The sequence below is a fragment of the Mauremys mutica genome, chromosome 25 (genome assembly GCF_020497125.1).
Source record: "Mauremys mutica isolate MM-2020 ecotype Southern chromosome 25, ASM2049712v1, whole genome shotgun sequence".
Classification (NCBI taxonomy): domain Eukaryota; kingdom Metazoa; phylum Chordata; order Testudines; family Geoemydidae; genus Mauremys; species Mauremys mutica.
Genome location: NC_059096.1, coordinates 10,369,152 through 10,385,098, shown reverse-complemented (window position 1 = coordinate 10,385,098; position 15,947 = coordinate 10,369,152). Strand labels below are relative to the sequence as shown.

The window sequence follows — 15,947 nt, the reverse complement described above, 5'->3', positions numbered from 1 at the left end:
TTCAGTATGAAAAATGTCCTGGGTATTTCAGCACGACTATGGCAATGGAACTAACCTCGTTATCTCTAGCCTCCTTCTTGCTTGTTTATATATACCTGCCCCTGGAAATTTCCACTACATGCATCCGACGAAGTGGGTATTCACCCACGAAAGCTCATGCTCCAAACCGTCTGTTAGTCTATAAGGTGCCACAAGACTCTTTGCTGCTTTTACAGATCCAGGCTACCCCTCTGATAATGGGCACAATGCAAGTCGGGATTCCCAGGAGGAGCGATATCAGCATGTTCACTGGCAAAGCAAAGTAACGGGCGCACACCCCCAGTTCAGTAAGAGCAAGAGCTGGGAAAATTCGCTGGGTTTGGGGGAAATCTGGGCAGCAAACTGGGAAGGGCATGAAAAAATCAAACCATTTCCACCCTGGGTTTCAGAGGACAACAAAAGAAATATGCCCCCAGTGATCTAAACCTAGTAAATATCCCAGCTCTGAGCACAGGGGCAGCGACAGGGAGCATCCTGGACGCTTCCCATGGTCCATCAGTCCCCAGCCACGAGACTGCATTGTTCGTGGTACATCCCGGCCCTTGCTCCTCAGGGCGCCTCGCTCAATCCCATCTCTTGGGGGGTGCTCTCAGCCTTGGATTGCAGCTTGTGCTCAGCCTTTGGTCCCTCCTGCAGCCTGGTCAGCCGCTGGCGGAAACCGCTGCCTGTCGGGGCCAGCACCAGCTCGTCGAGAACGGCCGCGGCCAGAGCCCCGCCAAGCGGGCCCAGCCAGAAAACCTGCACAGAGAGCAGGAGCACAGATGTTAATGAGAGTGGGCAACTCTGGGCCTGCCGGGGCTGGGTCGCTTGCAGGGGAACCGGAACAGGAGGGGGATAGGGCTTTGCCCTCTCACTTTTTACTAGCCATAAGGGCAAGCAATGGGGGAGGAGAGGAGTGAGCAGGGGGCGGGGTCTTGGGGGGGGGAGAGGCAGCGTGGAGGCGGGTCTTAGAGAGAAGGGGTGGTACAAGGGGCAGTGTGGCACAAGGAGGCGGGATCACAGTTCTGGCACCTGTGGGCCCCCCAACTTTTCGGGCACTTCCGCTGCTCCTGGATGCTTGCCTGGAGCAAACTGTCCAGGTTGCTATAGCAATCTCCTTCTCTGGGAGCAAATTGAGGTAGGACGTTCTCAAATGCATTGATCGTTCAAACGCATTCACAATATCATCTTAGCGGGTGACTCGTGGTCTGCAGCAGAGCTGGGTGGATAACGGACTCGTTGATTTGCTGGCAATTCTGAAAAATTGGGGAAAAACAACCCAATCCCTTGTTTCAGCTCGAACAGAAAACAAATCTTTTTCAGAATTTTTGTCAAATCAAAAAAGTATAAAAAAAATTCATTTGGGGTCAAAGTGAAATGTTCTGTTTGACCCAGACTTAACATTTCGGTTTGGCTGCAAGCATTTTTAAACGTTGTTGATTATTTCATTTAAATGAAATGAAATGAAATTTTGAAAGAAAAATCTTTTCGAACTGAAAAATTGAAATGTTTCATTTCAAAAAATGTCAAAATGAAATATTTCAGTTTTTCAGAATTTTCTTTTTGGTGGCGGTTGTTTCAATTAAAACAATTCCGTGAAACCCACACAAATTTGCTAACCGTTTCAATGTCACTGAATCTGTCTTCTCACCAAACAAATGTTTGGTATGAAAAATGTCACCCTTCTCTCAAAGGTGCTGGAATTAGGGGGGCTGCACCCCCTGGCTTGAAGCGGTTTCCATCGTATGCAGGGTTTAGAGTTTGGTTCATTGACTCTCAGCACCTTCACGATAAAAAATTGTTCCAGCTTCTCTGTCACCTCTAGGCCACAGCCAGGCACTGAAGATTGAGACTCAGAAATCTGAGCAGTGTTGTCTCGTTTGGATTGACCCCACCCGTCTATATTAGAGGCAGAGATGCTAGCAGTGCCTATAGTTAAGGTTGCCTGACACTTTCCATTATCAGACCCTTTAGTGGTTAGAGTTGCTTGTATCTTTGCCAAACATTTATTGCTCATGCTGACATTCCTCATGTAGTATGGCTGAATGTTGGAGGGGGGAGTTTCAGCAAAAATGGCTCAGCCCTTTCTAAGAATGAAATTCAGGGAAAATACATTGCTTGGCTCCTGTTAAAACAATTCCCAGCGCCGTCGCATTGAGAAGCTCCAGGGCCTCCATGCTTTGGAGCAGGGGCTTGAAATGAGCACCGTTTAACGTCCTTTTAACATAGGTTGGTGCGTGTCATTGTGGCCACGGTCGCCACTGAGGGAGAACCCAGGATCATCAGCACCGAAAACACGAGGCAAGATCCCCAGCTAGTGTGGATCAGCCCAGCTCCATTAAAACAAATGCAGAGGTGCCTATTTGCACCAGCTGAGGCTGCAGGTCACAGGCATCTACCACTTCAGCAGAGGGAATTGCTCTGTCTCTCACATTGAGTTAAATTGCTCTGTTTCTCTTGTTGTAGTCGCTTGGGCCAGCTCCTAGTGGGAAGTATAATCACACCCACAGGTCACTTTGTGAGGGGTTCCCCAGCTGTGGAAGTTCCTTCACCTGCCCCCGACTCAAACATAGAACATCTCAGGGTCTTGAAGTCAATAACAACACTCCTTTTGAGTCCAGCGGGGTCAGGGTCTAAGAGTCTCTGAGAAAAGGCAAATGAGATTTGCAACAATTGGGTGTTTTGCCTTTTCCTTTTCTTTTTCTTTTAAATCCCTCCAATTCCCTTACAAGTTGAGTCTTTTTATGGAGACATGAATAACAGGGGAAGCCTGCACAGGATTGCGCTCTGCACGTATCCTGATTGAGAGCTTTAATAACCCACCGCGCGGGAAGCACTTTTCTGTCGCCCTCATGAAGCAATGAAGGAAATTGGCGTCATCAGTCTCAAACAGAGGAAGAAAAGGCAGCATTGTCAGCAGTGGTACTAAAAACGCCATGCTTTGCCCAAAGCAGCGGCAAAGTTAACACAATCCTCACTGAAACTGTCTGGCATTTCATCTCCCAGGGAGCTGGGGCCTGATTAGATGCTCCCCTATACCATTGTAAGTCAGGCACGACCCATTGGACTAAATGGAGTGACACCGGTATGGAACCAGCGGGAGATCAGAATCAGGCTCTGTTCTTAAGGCCAGCTGTGGTTATTCTCTCCAGTGGACCTGATTCTGCCTCTATTACAGGGGATAATGCATGAAAAGGAGAGGGCCCAGCTTGACCCTCAGATCCCAGGAGGTTCTTGCATTTCTGGTAGCTAGAAATTACCTATTGCTTTACTTGGAACCTGGGCACACTTGATCTGAGTAATCAATAAACCCAGAGACCCCTTTGTACAGTCGCTTGCTGGAAAAGAGTCGGACTTGAAGCACTGCACAGTCTAACCCCGGCATGGAAATTGCTCCCTTACCCAGTGATTCGCAAATTCAAAAGTAATCAAAGCGGGGCCCAGTGACCGGGCGGGATTCATGCTGCATCCGGTGTAACCGATCTGGAGAGAAAGAGTGACAGAGACACAAGATAAACACGGAGGCTGCAGAAGTTGTCAAGCGGGGGTGAAGGGGGGGAGCACCAGGATCCCAAGTAGCAGGATAATTTCTGCAAATGCATCAGCCCAACACCTTAGGGTGCAATAAGACCCCCGCAGCAGGCCTGCGTCTGCAGACTCGGGCGTGGACTGCAGGGCTGTAAATTGCGGTCTAGACGTTCGGGCCCCAATGTCTCCACAGCAGTTTTACAGCCCTGCAGCATGAGCTCCACGAGTCCAAATCCAAAGACTCCCTGCTGAGTTCTGCCCAAGGGCGGCCTGCAGGACCAGGCTTCCTGAAAGGGACGAGCTGCTGCTAGCTTGATGTGACCAAAGTACTCACTGCAACCAGGTGCCCCAGCATGACAGAGAGCCCGATGACCAGGTGCCCACCCTTGGAAGGGTCTCTCTTGCTCCCGGACGTGGCGAGGATGCAGAGGACCAGCTGGAAGGAGACGATCACCTCTATGCCGAGGGCTTGCAGGAGCGAGACCCCCGGAGCCAGCTGTGCTTTCAGAACCGGAGACACAACAACAGTGTTACAAGGTGGAGAGGTTCTGCTGGGCCAGGCTCCGGCTTCTGCTTGGCTATGGGGAATGGCAGGCACCAGTGCAGATAATGCCTCGGGAGTGCTCCCAGCTCAGGGGTGTTCACAGCATAGGAGGACAGGGCAGGCTACCACAGCCCAGGCAGCTGCTGGCCAGAGGATTTTCTGTTAAGGCCAAAGCCCTTCATGCCCTGGCAGCAATGGTGCCTTACTGTCACTCTTTTCTTCCACCATCATTTACAAACAGGGGCGAGGGCACTGGACTGGCACGCAGAGTTCAGTTCCCCGCATGGCCACTGCCTGCTGGGCTGCCCTTCAGGGAGTCACTTCCCTGCTCTGTGTCTCAGTTTCCCCATCTGTACAATGGGGATAATGATACAGACCTCCTTGTAAAGGGCTTTAAGCTATACTAATGGAAAGCCCTAGGTATGAGTATTATCATCACCAGAGACGTTCGGCAACCTGCACCTATGTGTGAATACACACACGCACAACCATAAACCAGCTTACAAGTGTGCAATCACATAGATGCAACAACACCTCTCCTCCATATACTGTAGTTCCACACTCACTGGCCCCACGCTCTGAGAGAGAGGCACACACCACCACCCCCAAATTCATACCCACACATCAGCCCTTTGCCCAGAGCTGTATGGGCACACCTGGCCAGCACCTTCCCTTGCACCTGTACAGATGATCACAAAGACACCGCATCCTCTGTCCCTTCCCTTTTTCTAATTCTTATTCATGTTTATCACATCAGTGCCTAAGGACATGAGAACGGCCAGACTGGGTCAGACCAAAGATCCATCCATCCCAGTATCCTGTCTTCTGACAGTGGCCAATGCCAGAGGGAATGAACAGAACAGGTATCATCAAGTGATCTATCCTGCCACTCATTCCCAGCTTCTAGCAAACAGAGGCTAGGGACACCATCTCTGCCCATCCTGGCTAATAGCCATTGATGGACCTCACCTCCATGAATTTTTCTAAGGTGTTTTGTTTTTTTTAACCCTGTTATAGTCTTAGCCTTCACAACATCCTCTGGCAAGGAGTTCCACAGGTTGATTGTGTGTTGTGTGAAGAAATACTTCCTTTTGTTTTAAACCTAATGCTTATTAATTTTATTTGGTGACTCCTAGTTCTTGTATGAGAAGGAGTAAATAACACATCCTTATTTACTTTCTCCACACCAGTCATGATTTTATAGATCTGTCATACCCCCCCTTAGTTATCTTTTGTCCCAGTCTTATTAATGTCTCCTCATACAGAAGCCGTTCCATACCCCAATCATATTTGTTGCCCTTTTCTGAACCTTTTCCAATTCCAACATTTTTTTTGAGATGGGGTGACCACATCTGCACGCAGTATTCAAGGTGTGGGTGTACCATGGATTTATATAGAGGCAATAGGATATCTTATTATCTACCCATTTCTTAATGATTCCCAACATTCTGTTCATTGTCACTGCCACTGCACATTGACTCTTTCCTGAGCAATAACAGCTAATTTAGACCCCATCATTTTATATGTCATTTTGTTGCTCAGTCACCCAATTTTGTGAGGTCTCTTTGTAACTCTTTTCATCTGCTGTGGATTTAACTATCTTGAACAGTCTTGTATCATCTGCAAATTTTGCCACCTCACTGTTTACCCCTTTTTCGAGATCATTTATGAATATGTGGAACAGGACTGGGCCCAGTACAGATGCCTGGGGAACACCACTATTTACCTCTCTCCAGTCTGAAAACTGACCATTTAGTCCTACCCTTTGATTCCTATCTTTTAACCAGTTACTGACCCATAAGAGAACCTTCCCTCTTATCCCATGGCAGCTTATTTTGCTTAAGAGCCTTTGGCGAGGGAACTTGTCAAAGGCTTTCTGAAAATTTAAGTGCACTATATCCACTGGATCCCCTTTTCCACATGCTTATTGACCCCCTCAAAGAATTCTAGTAGATTGGTGAGGCATGATTTCCCTTTACAAAAACCACATTGACTCTTCTCCAACAAATTATGTTCATCTATGTGTCTGATAATTCTGTTCTTTACTATAGTTTCAACCCATTTGCCAAGTACTGAAGTCAGGCTTACCGGACGGTAATTGCCAAGATCACCTCTGGAGCCATTTTTAAAAATTGGCATCACATTAGCTAATCGCCGGTTATTTGGTACAGAAGCTGATTTAAATGATAGGGTATAGATTACAGATTACAGTTAGTAGTTCTGCAATTTCATGTTTTAGGTCTTTCAGAACTCTTGGGTGTTACCATCTGGTGCTGGTGGTTTATTACTGTTTATTTTATCAATTTGTTCCCAAACCCCCTCTAATGACACCGCAATCTGGGGCAGTTCCTCAGATTTGTCACCTGATAAGAAAGGCTCGAGTTGGGGAATCTCCCTCACATCCTCAGCCATGAAGACAGACGCAAAGAATTCATTTAGTTTCTCTGCAATGGCCTGGTCATCCTTGAGGGCTCCTTTAGCATCTCGATTGCCCAGGGGGCCGAGTGGTTGCTTAGCAGGCTGCCTGCTTGTGATGTACTTCAAGAAAATTTGGCTGTTACTTTCTGAGTCTTTGCTAGTTGCTCTTCAAATTTGTTTTTGGCCTTCCTAATTATATTTCTACACTTCGCTTAGCAGAGTTTAGGCTCCTTTCTATTTTCCTCAATAGGATTTAATTTCCACTTTTTAAAAGATGCCTGTTTACTACTCGCTGCGTTTTTTTTTTTACTTTATTGTTTAGCCAGGGTGGCTCTTTTTGGGTCCTTTTACTGTTTTTTTTTAATTTGGGGTATACATTTAATTTGAGCCTCTATTATGGTGTCTTTAAAAAGCTTCCATGCAGCTGTCAGGGATTTCACTTTGTGCACTGTCCCTTTTAATTTGTTTCACTAAATCCCTCATTTTTGTGTAGTTCCCCTCTCTGAAATTAAATGCTACCATAGGGGGCTGGTGTGGTGTCCCCCCTAGGATGTTAAATTTTAGTTATAATATGGCCACTGTTACCAAGCCATCCAGCTATAGTCACCTCTTGGGCCAGATCCTGTACTGCACTTAGGACTAAATCAAGAATTGTGGGGTTTAGGACTAGATGCTCCAAGAAGCAGTCATTTAAAGTGTCACGAAACTTTGTCTCTGTATCTCATACTGAGATGAGATGTACCCAGTCAATAGGGGGCTAGTTCAAATCCCCCATTATTATGGAGTTGATTTCTATAGCCTCTCTCTCCCTGAGCATTTCACAGTCACTACCACCGTCCTGGTCACTATATCACAAGGTCCACTCACTGCAAATGGCACCCCCTGCTGGCTGCCCTGGGGGATTAGCTCTGCCAGCTTGCACTCTCCCTTCAGTGTTTTCTTCCCCTGATCTCTCGCTCTGCTGTCCAGCTCACTCCCAGGCCTGCAGCTTCCTCTCTGGGGCTTAGCCCTGCAGCAAAGTCACTAAAATCCTCCCCTTCCAGGGAATTCGCAGCCTTTCCAGACCTGCTGTCTGGCTGATGCCTCCAATGCCCTGGCTACTCCCCAGTGGCTGGTAGGGGACTCCAGGCCTGCCCTCTACACTGGGGTGCAGCCCAGAGACCCTGTAACAAGCAGCCACAGTCCTAGCGCTTGCTGCTGTTTCCCTGGGCTTCTTCCTACATAGCCAGCTGCCCCCTGCCCCCAGGTTTGCCAGCCTCCAACTCCCTCCACTCGCAGAGTGACTGCAGCCTATTTCCCCTCAGCCTTTCCAGCAGCAAACCCCTAAACACACCTCCCTCATCCCAGAAAGTGACTGTCCTGCTTCAGCAGCAGAAACCCCTACTAGCAGCCAACTACCTGGCTTTATACAAGCCCTGCCCCTTCCTGCACAGGTGAGTCTGTTCCTAATCAGCTGCCTCCAGCCTAACGCTCCCCCTGTTTGCAGCCTCGTTAGCTGATTGGGCCCAGTTGGCCTAATTCAGCTCTTGCTGGGCTCGTGTGAGGAGCTCACCCCATCCCAAACTGAGGGAGGGGGAATGAGAGTGATTTGCAGGGTGAAAGCAGGTAAACACATGCACCAGTGAGTTACAGGCTGAGGTTCCAAAAGCTAATAGTAGCTGCTGTACATACAATGAAAATGATTGGGGGAGGGCATATGACTCTTGAGGAGAGGCTGAGGGAACTGGGCTTGTTTAGCCTGCAGAAGAGAAGAGTGAGGGGGGATTTGATAGCAGCCTTCAACTACCTGAAGGGGGGTTCACAAAGAGGATGGAGCTGGGCTGTTCTCAGTGGTGGCAGATGACAGAACAAGGAGCAAATGGTCTCAAGTTGCAGTGGGGGAGGTTTAGGTTGGATATTAGGAAACACTACTTCACTAGGAGGGTGGTGAAGCACTGGGATGGGTTCCCTAGGGAGGTGGTGGAATCTCCTTCCTTAGAGGTTTTTAAGGTCAGGCTTGACAAAGCCCTGGCTGGGATGATTTAGTTGGCGTTGGTCCTGCTTTGAGCAGGGGGTTGAACTAGATACCTCCTGAGGTCCCTTCTAACCCTAATAGTCTATGATTCTATGACTACCAGATTGAGATGGTGGGGAAGTCCTGCCCCATTGAAGACACTGGGAAAAAACTCCCATTGACTTCAGTAAGGCCAGGGTTTCACTGGGTGTATTACCTGGTAGATGTTCCAGTTAGTCCCTGTCCTAGCCTGGAGAGGGATATTAATCCCTAGATCTGCAAAGGGTCTTGTATCAATCCCTTGTTATGTGGCAATTAATGTAAAGGTCATTACAGCTTTATAGAAATGCTAAGAACAAGTGGATTGTCTGTGGCACTCAGTCTCATGGGGCAATGTTGGGAGGCAGCAGCAGACTTCATGCACATCACTCTCTGTGCGAAGTCCAACTTTCTTTCCAAAGGGTTGGGTCTCAATTTTGGAGATTTTCATGACAGGGGTTAGAATCATAGACTATCAGGGTTGGAAAGGACCTCAGGAGGTCATCTAGTCCCAGCCCCTGCTCAAAGGTAGGGCAGCAATGCCAGCCCCCTGGGAGGGGGGCTCAGGTGAATGGCTGGGGCCAGCCCCATTGTGGGGGGCAGCTCAGGCAAGTGGTTCGGGCCACCCTTGCATGTGGGGGGGAGCCTTGGGCTCGCCCCGTGTGGTGTCGTGTTTTCCCTTTGGGAAATACAGTCATCCTGCTTATTGCAATCCTGAGACCTCGCACATTTCTGCTAACGTGCCTCTCTCCTGGCCTGCGAAACCCCCTGCAATTCAGGTGGGAACCCACCTTTGCCGATGCTCCTGAATCCTGATCTGCAGCTCCCCCTGCCCGGGCCAGTCTTGAGGCCACCCCCGCGCTCTGCTCTGCCAAACACCTCCGCTCTGGCCTGTCCCTGAGGATGGGGGCTGGTGGGGGTAGCAAATTGTGACGGGGGCAGCAAAAAACAGTACCTAGGTGTCAGTAACGGCGGCTGGTAGGGGACTGGGACGAGGGAGCTCTGCGCTGGCAGGCTGCTGTATTGCCAACCCGCGTGGCTGCGGGAGCAGGAAGAAGAAGGGTGCCAGGGGCCCGGGGCGGGCTCTGTATTCAGGCAGGTAGCTCGGCAGGGCAGGCGACGGGGGGACGGGAGCTGTTTGCACAGCCCTGGGACCTGCCCTGGCATGAGGAGTCATGTGGAGGGGAAAGGTAGGGGGACGGGGCGGGGCTGAGGGAGGGGACAGTGGGGCACCTTGCCACCAGGCCCGTGGGCCAGGAAGAGGTGGGTCGGCGAGGGAGGGCACTGTGCCCTGGGAGGGGATTCCGGTGGGTTGGAGGAGGGGGCATTTAGTAACACGACGTGAAGAGCTACCCAGCCCCTCAGCTTGTGACCCCGTCTGCCATCACTCTCATGATAGGAGACAAGGGCAGGGGCTGCGTCCTCCCATAGACACCCCAGCAATAAGAGGTTCCCCCTTGCAAACCCAGAGGCTTCTAGCAAATGGAGGCCACGCCCTGCCTGCAAACGGAGAGGCAACGCCAATGACTGCTGACGTGTCTGCTCCAGGGATCATTCCGGGGACGTTCTCTGGCCTGTGCGGTGCAGGGATCAGACTGGATGATTGCGGGGGTCCCATCTCACCTTGGGATCTACGAAGAGCCCCCTCTGCCTGTCCGGGCCTCAGCCTTTGCCCTGTGTGGTGCCTACTACCATGTCAAGGTAGTATTCCCACTTTGAACTTTAGCGTCCAAAAGGTGGGGACCTGCATGTACCCTTCTAAGCTTAAATCCTAGCTTAGATCTGATAGCGCTGCCACCAACCAAAATATAGTGTTTTGGTTCACTTTCCATTCCCCCCAAACCTTCCCTGGGGAACCCAAGACCCAAACCCCTTAGGTCTTAACACAAAGGGAAATAAACCATACCCCCACCTTTCCCCTCCCAGACTTTCCCTCCCTGGGTTTCCTGGGAAGGCTTCACCAATTCCCTGGTGAACAAAAATCCAAAGTCCTTGGATTCTTAAAACAAAAAGGCACAAGAGAAAGGGCCCAAGACAGACTAGGCACCTCTCAGGGCAAAGGCTGAGGACCGGACAGGCAGAGGGGGCTCTTCGTAGATTCCATGATAAGTAGGGTGACCATATCGCAAGCTGAGCCGCGACTGCTCGATGGACTGACGCAGCCTGGCAACACTCAGGCCAGGTCTACGCTACACACTTACATCGGGAGAACTATGTCACTCAGGGGTGTGAAAAATCCACCCCCCAAGGAATGCAGTGACACCGACCTAGGCCCTGGTGTAGACAGCACTGCGTTGGCGGGAGAGCTTTCTGGAACATTCCACCATCCTTTTCCACGGAAGGGCTCCGAACCAGGGGGACAAAACCGCACCCGATTAGAGTGACAGGCCATATCGCAAGAGTTGTTACTGGACCTGGCTTCAACACCCCCAGAACACAGGCAGTGCCATGGCAGGAAGAGACCCCCTCCCGGCTCCCCAGCCCAGTTTCCTGTCCCAACCAGGAACGGATGAATCTTCAGAGGAAGGGGCACACACTTTATTTTTACCCAAACAATGTGGTGAAACTGGCATGAATTTGCAAAATGTTTTGGTGTTGTGCTGAGCCGGCCCTTTTCACTGAAAAAAGGTTTTGGGCAGCCGAAAAATGTTGCCCGGCTCTTATCTTAGCCCTGGTCTACACTCCAAAATTACTTCAGTATAATTACATCGCTCAGGGATGCGAATCCACGTAGCTATATGAACCGAAGCGCCAGTGCAGACAGCGGGTGGATTGACTAAGCTAACTGGAGAAGTTCTCTCCTGTTGGCTTACAGTGTCTTCATTAAAAGCGCTACGGCAGTGCAGCTGCATGCCAATGCAGCGTTTTAAGTGCAGACCTGCCCCTAACCCCCGTTTTTGTTCTGCACTCTTTGGGGCGTTCCTGTCTGCAGCGACAGGCATCCTTTGTGTGCTGGATTCAGTGCAGACTCTCACCCCAGACACACACACTGTGCTCTCTCCCTGGGAGACCTTAATTTCTGATTGGTTTCCTTAATCTAAAATTCTTTTCATCTGGAACTGTTCCTGGGGCTTGCTCTTTGTGTCTGGAAACAAACAACACACTAGAGCTGAGCAAATGATTTATTTTTTCGGTTTAGTCACCAAGCCAAAAAATCTGGGGAAAAAATTATTCATTTTGAACCAAAACTGGATTTTTTTCACTTTCTCTGACTGAAATAACAAATAAACAAAAACACCAACAAAACGTTATTTTCAGACTGAAAAATACCTGAAACAAGCTGGGGAAAAAAGGGAACCAAACTATTCTTTTCAGCTTTTGCACTCCACTTTGGGTGGTTTTCAGCCTCTAGTTTTTTATTTGGTCAGTTGGTTTGTAAACCGAATTACATTTCAAAATGAAACACTGTTTTGAAATGAAAAGCCAAACCGTGTCATTTCGAGAGGGTCAGAACAACCTGGTTCCGACACCAAGTTCAGAGGCCCCCTCGCACCCAGTCCAGGGTGCACAGACTTGGATTTGATCCAGGCCAGTCTCTAATGCACATGGCCCACCTCCTGCCTGGGACCTCTCCTAGAAGAGCCAGGGTCTTGGGACTCATTACTCACCTTGTTGACACCCATCTGCCCCCGGGCGTGTTCTGGAGTCAGCCCGTAGAGGGCAGCCGAGGCGGCGATGCCCCCGAGCAGCTGTGCCAGGATGTAGCACACGGCCCAGGCTGGCCTCACTTTCCCAGCCACCAGCATGGAGACGGTCACTGCCGGGTTCAGGTGGCCGCCGCTCAGGGGCAAGGCACAGTAGGACATGAGAGCCACCGAGCTCCCGAAGGCCAGCGACACGTGGAGCGGGTTGGGGGAGGCCAAGCTGCAAGAAGCCTGCGTCCCCACGTCCCCCAGGCTGGGGGTGGCAGCAACGGCTGAGGACACGGTACCGCTCGGCTCAGAACCAGCCCCGGAGGACTGGCTCTGGGCAGTGATGCCTGGATTCCCTGGGTCAACTGCAGGCTGAGTCCAAGGAGTGATGGAGGCCAAGCCGGCGAAGAGAAAGATCCCGGTGCCCATAAACTCAGCCAGCAAAGCTTTGAGGAGACAAACGTCCCAAGCTCTGCAGGGCGCCCGGGGCAGCTCCATCCTAAAACGCGGCGAAGGATCCCAGGGCACAAGTGACGCTCCAGGGCTCAGTTCTGTCCCCTTCGCATTTATAGCATCGCCCCCTCCCTCTCCCCTTCTGGAGCAGGTGCTACGCGGACGGACGTCAGCGGGAGGCGGGGACTGGCTTGCGAAGGTATCGACTCCGGCAGGCTTTCCAGAAACAGGATCCACAGTGGGGCAGTGTCAAGACCAACCACTAGGGGCCTTGGCCAGAGCATGGCTGAGGCCGAGTTGACCTGGCTTGGGCAGGATGGCAGCGGTTGGGCGGGGATGGGGGAGCATGGTCCGGACATACACCCCTCCTACAGACTCCTGCTGACCAACCAGGAGGGATGCAGGATTCCCTTCGGCCGGCTCCCCTTATGGATAGGGGACGATCCGGCCTCCAGCTCTTGCGCGGGGAAAGAAGCTCCTTCCATCTTCCCTCTCCGACGCTGCACAGGGCCTCACCCATCCCAGGGCAATGGAAATATTTACCTGCCTCGTGTACAGAGCTGTCGGACGGCTGAGGGCTGGCCTCTGTATGAGCAGAGCGTTTCCTGTATGAGCCCTCCCGTTGACCTCCGCCGTCTGCAGGCTCCGCCGCTCGCTCCAGCCTGTGGGATAAAACTCTGCTCCCTGCTGCCAGCCGGGAGGGACCCCACAGAGTGCCAAGGAGCTAGTCTCCCTTTGCTCCGGCCCTGCGGGATGTTATGATGCTGGCAACCACTTAACACAGCAACCGAGGGGAGATTAACCGGCGGGTTCTTTGATCTGGTTTGCCGGCCCTGCTGCATAGCGCAAATACCTGGGAGGGATCCAGCTGCGGTGGGAAAATCCACCGGGGTCAGAGGCTTTTCTAACCCAAACTTGAACTCTGATCATTTTACAGATTCCTCGTCACCTCACTCCCTTCCTCCAACCACCCTCCACCCACGGGACAAGGGACGCCCCTGGGGCTAAACCAGCCTTTGTCTCCATCCCACATGGGTCTCATGGGACCTCACCCTCATGACTGCGTGCTATGGATGTAGCAAAGGATGGCTGCTGAAGCTGAGCGAATACCCCACAGGCCGCGGATGCCCTGAGGCCATATACAGCTGGCAGGTTAGCTCAAATGGCAGGGACTTGATCTTTTAGAGCTACGGAAGGTGAATTCTCCATCTGCTTAACTTCTGATGTCTGGTGGTGTCTGGCGGCGGTGATTGACACAGCCGGGCGTTGAGCACTTTTTCATGAAATAGACGTGGAGGGGGGAGGGGGAATAATCAGTTTGTCAACAGGAGCTCATGCAGCCAGTGAAACCCCCTCCTAACCCAGCTGTGGAACTGTGTGCAAGACAGGCTGGACTCTCAAAGGTCATCCTAGAACAAAGAGGGTACAGAGACTGGATCAGATTAGAAACGGAAAAACAGGAACATAAGCCAGGGAAAATGTAAAGTATTTAATCAAAGTTATTAATCACCGGCTGAGTTGTTGAAATGAACCTGCCAAAAATACTGACGGCTTCTAATATACCTCTGTGTATTTTATCTAAAATCCGAAACCTACAAATACAACAGAGATCAATTTGCAGGCCTTGCTGTTTGAAGAGAGGATTAATTCGTTTGGGCTCTGTCGCAGGGCCTCAGCATGTGCAGAGATGGCCAGGCATACAGAGGTCGTTTTAAACCAGGCATTGCTTGTTGAGGTACGTGCACAATGAAATTCACAGGATCAGAAGCGGGTTCTGTCCCACGGAATTCCCAGAGCCACTGTCCAGTCCATGCCAAATTGGCATTCACCGGGCGGCATTGACATAGGATTTGAAGTTTTTTTTATTGCAATAAATATCCTTGGCTTTCTACAGGAGAGGGGGAAATGCCCAGTAATCAGACATTTAAATAACTGGGTCACGTGCAAGTGTTAATCCATTCAGCAGGACAGAAGGAGGTCTAGGTATCACTTTTCCCAAACAGCAATGCGCTCTCAGGACCACCTGGGTATTATCCAGGCCAACTTTGCAATCATGGCAATTTCTCCCCCTCTCCTACTGCCAAGGCAAGAATCCAATCACTGGCATTGTGGCTTCCTTGTCTACCTGGTTTTGCATAGGGCTTTTTTTTTTTAATTTTTAACCATAGGCTCCGTAAACAGGACTGAGCTAATATTGTGACATCAGGTCTTCTCAATCCCAGGTGGTGGAAATAGCGAAACACCCAGATCCTGTGTTATTTCAAGACCATAAAAGGATCGTTCAGGCAAGATCTGGCCCATAAATCAGCATCAGTCCTGAGCCATTTAGATTCCAGAGCCCATGTGTGAATCCATCGCATTGCTGATCAGGGCCGTCCACACAGCCCTGAAAAACAAGGGGCTTGAGGGAGTGTTTATTCATTCAACTTTGTTTGTGTGAATGTGAATCCTGATCCTAACAGTCACCTGTACTTATCTGGCCCTGTCACCAAGGTATCAGATCACCTCACAGTCTTTAACGTATTTATCCTCACAGCACCCCTGCGAGGCAGGGCAGGGTTATTAGCCCATTCTACAGAAGGGAAACTGAGGCACAAAGCCCGGGTACAACGGTCAAAAGTGCCTAAGTCTCATTTTCAAAACTGACCAAGAAGGGTAGGAGCCTAGGTGCCAATGAGAGTTAGGTGCTTCCTCAGTGCCGAAGTCACTTTTGAAAATTGTATTCAAAGTGACTTGCTCACAAGGACACAGGAAGTCTGTGGCAGCTGGGGGGGTCTCCTCAGTGTCCAGCCAGACCCCTAACCTTACTCTCTGCCCCACTGAAATCAAAAGGAATTCGCCGGTCAACTCCCCCGGCCCAATCTTGGGCCCTTCATGCTGGCAAAGGCCTCTGCGTCGCTGCACGGCAGCAGCCTCAGGTGCCGTGACACCATGTGCCTCACCTCTGATCGGGAGGGAACCCCCTTACGGGTGACAAGGGACTTCACTCACCCCAGCTGACTCATTTCAAGCCCACAAGGGACCACTTGATCATTGAGGCTGATCCCTGCAAAGGCAGCTCCTGGATTTGAATCAGGGACCTCTTGGGAGATAGTCAAATGCTTTACCACAGAGCTACACACCCTGTAGAAGTCTGTACTACGGGTGCCAACTAACGCCACTTGCGGGGACAGTTGATTTTTCCATGTGCACACTCAGAATCCATCCCAGTGCAGGTGTGTTAGTGCTGTGGGCTCCCCCGGCTGAGTCTGGAGTAGCAGCTCCCTAGGTCCTATAAACAGCAGAGCCTGTTCGGTTTAGTTTCTCTGTGAGCGAGTGCAAC

At 50.8% G+C, this 15,947-nt stretch overlaps 1 protein-coding gene across 1 annotated transcript; it reads right to left on the bottom strand.

Annotated features, from left to right (window-relative positions):
• Positions 1-226: 226 nt before the first annotated feature.
• On the bottom strand, positions 227-12,670 carry LOC123356475 (aquaporin-5-like). Its single transcript, XM_044999760.1, has 4 exons — positions 12,149-12,670; positions 3,881-4,042; positions 3,421-3,501; positions 227-777 (listed from the first exon to the last, which is right to left on the bottom strand). The coding sequence occupies exons 1-4, from the start codon at positions 12,668-12,670 to the stop codon at positions 589-591; spliced, it is 954 nt and encodes a 317-aa protein (XP_044855695.1). The 3' UTR covers positions 227-588.
• Positions 12,671-15,947: the final 3,277 nt, after the last annotated feature.

Bases quoted from the DNA above. Each gene is read 5' to 3' on its own strand.
- LOC123356475 (XM_044999760.1), bottom strand. From the start codon at position 12,670: ATGGAGCTGCCCCGGGCGCCCTGCAGAGCTTGGGACGTTTGTCTCCTC. The intron at 4,043-12,148 runs GTGAGTAATGAG...CTGAAAGCACAG, and splicing joins GGCAGATGGGTGTCAACAAG to CTGGCTCCGGGGGTCTCGCT. The intron at 3,502-3,880 runs GTGAGTACTTTG...CTTTCTCTCCAG, and splicing joins TGCTGGGGCACCTGGTTGCA to ATCGGTTACACCGGATGCAG.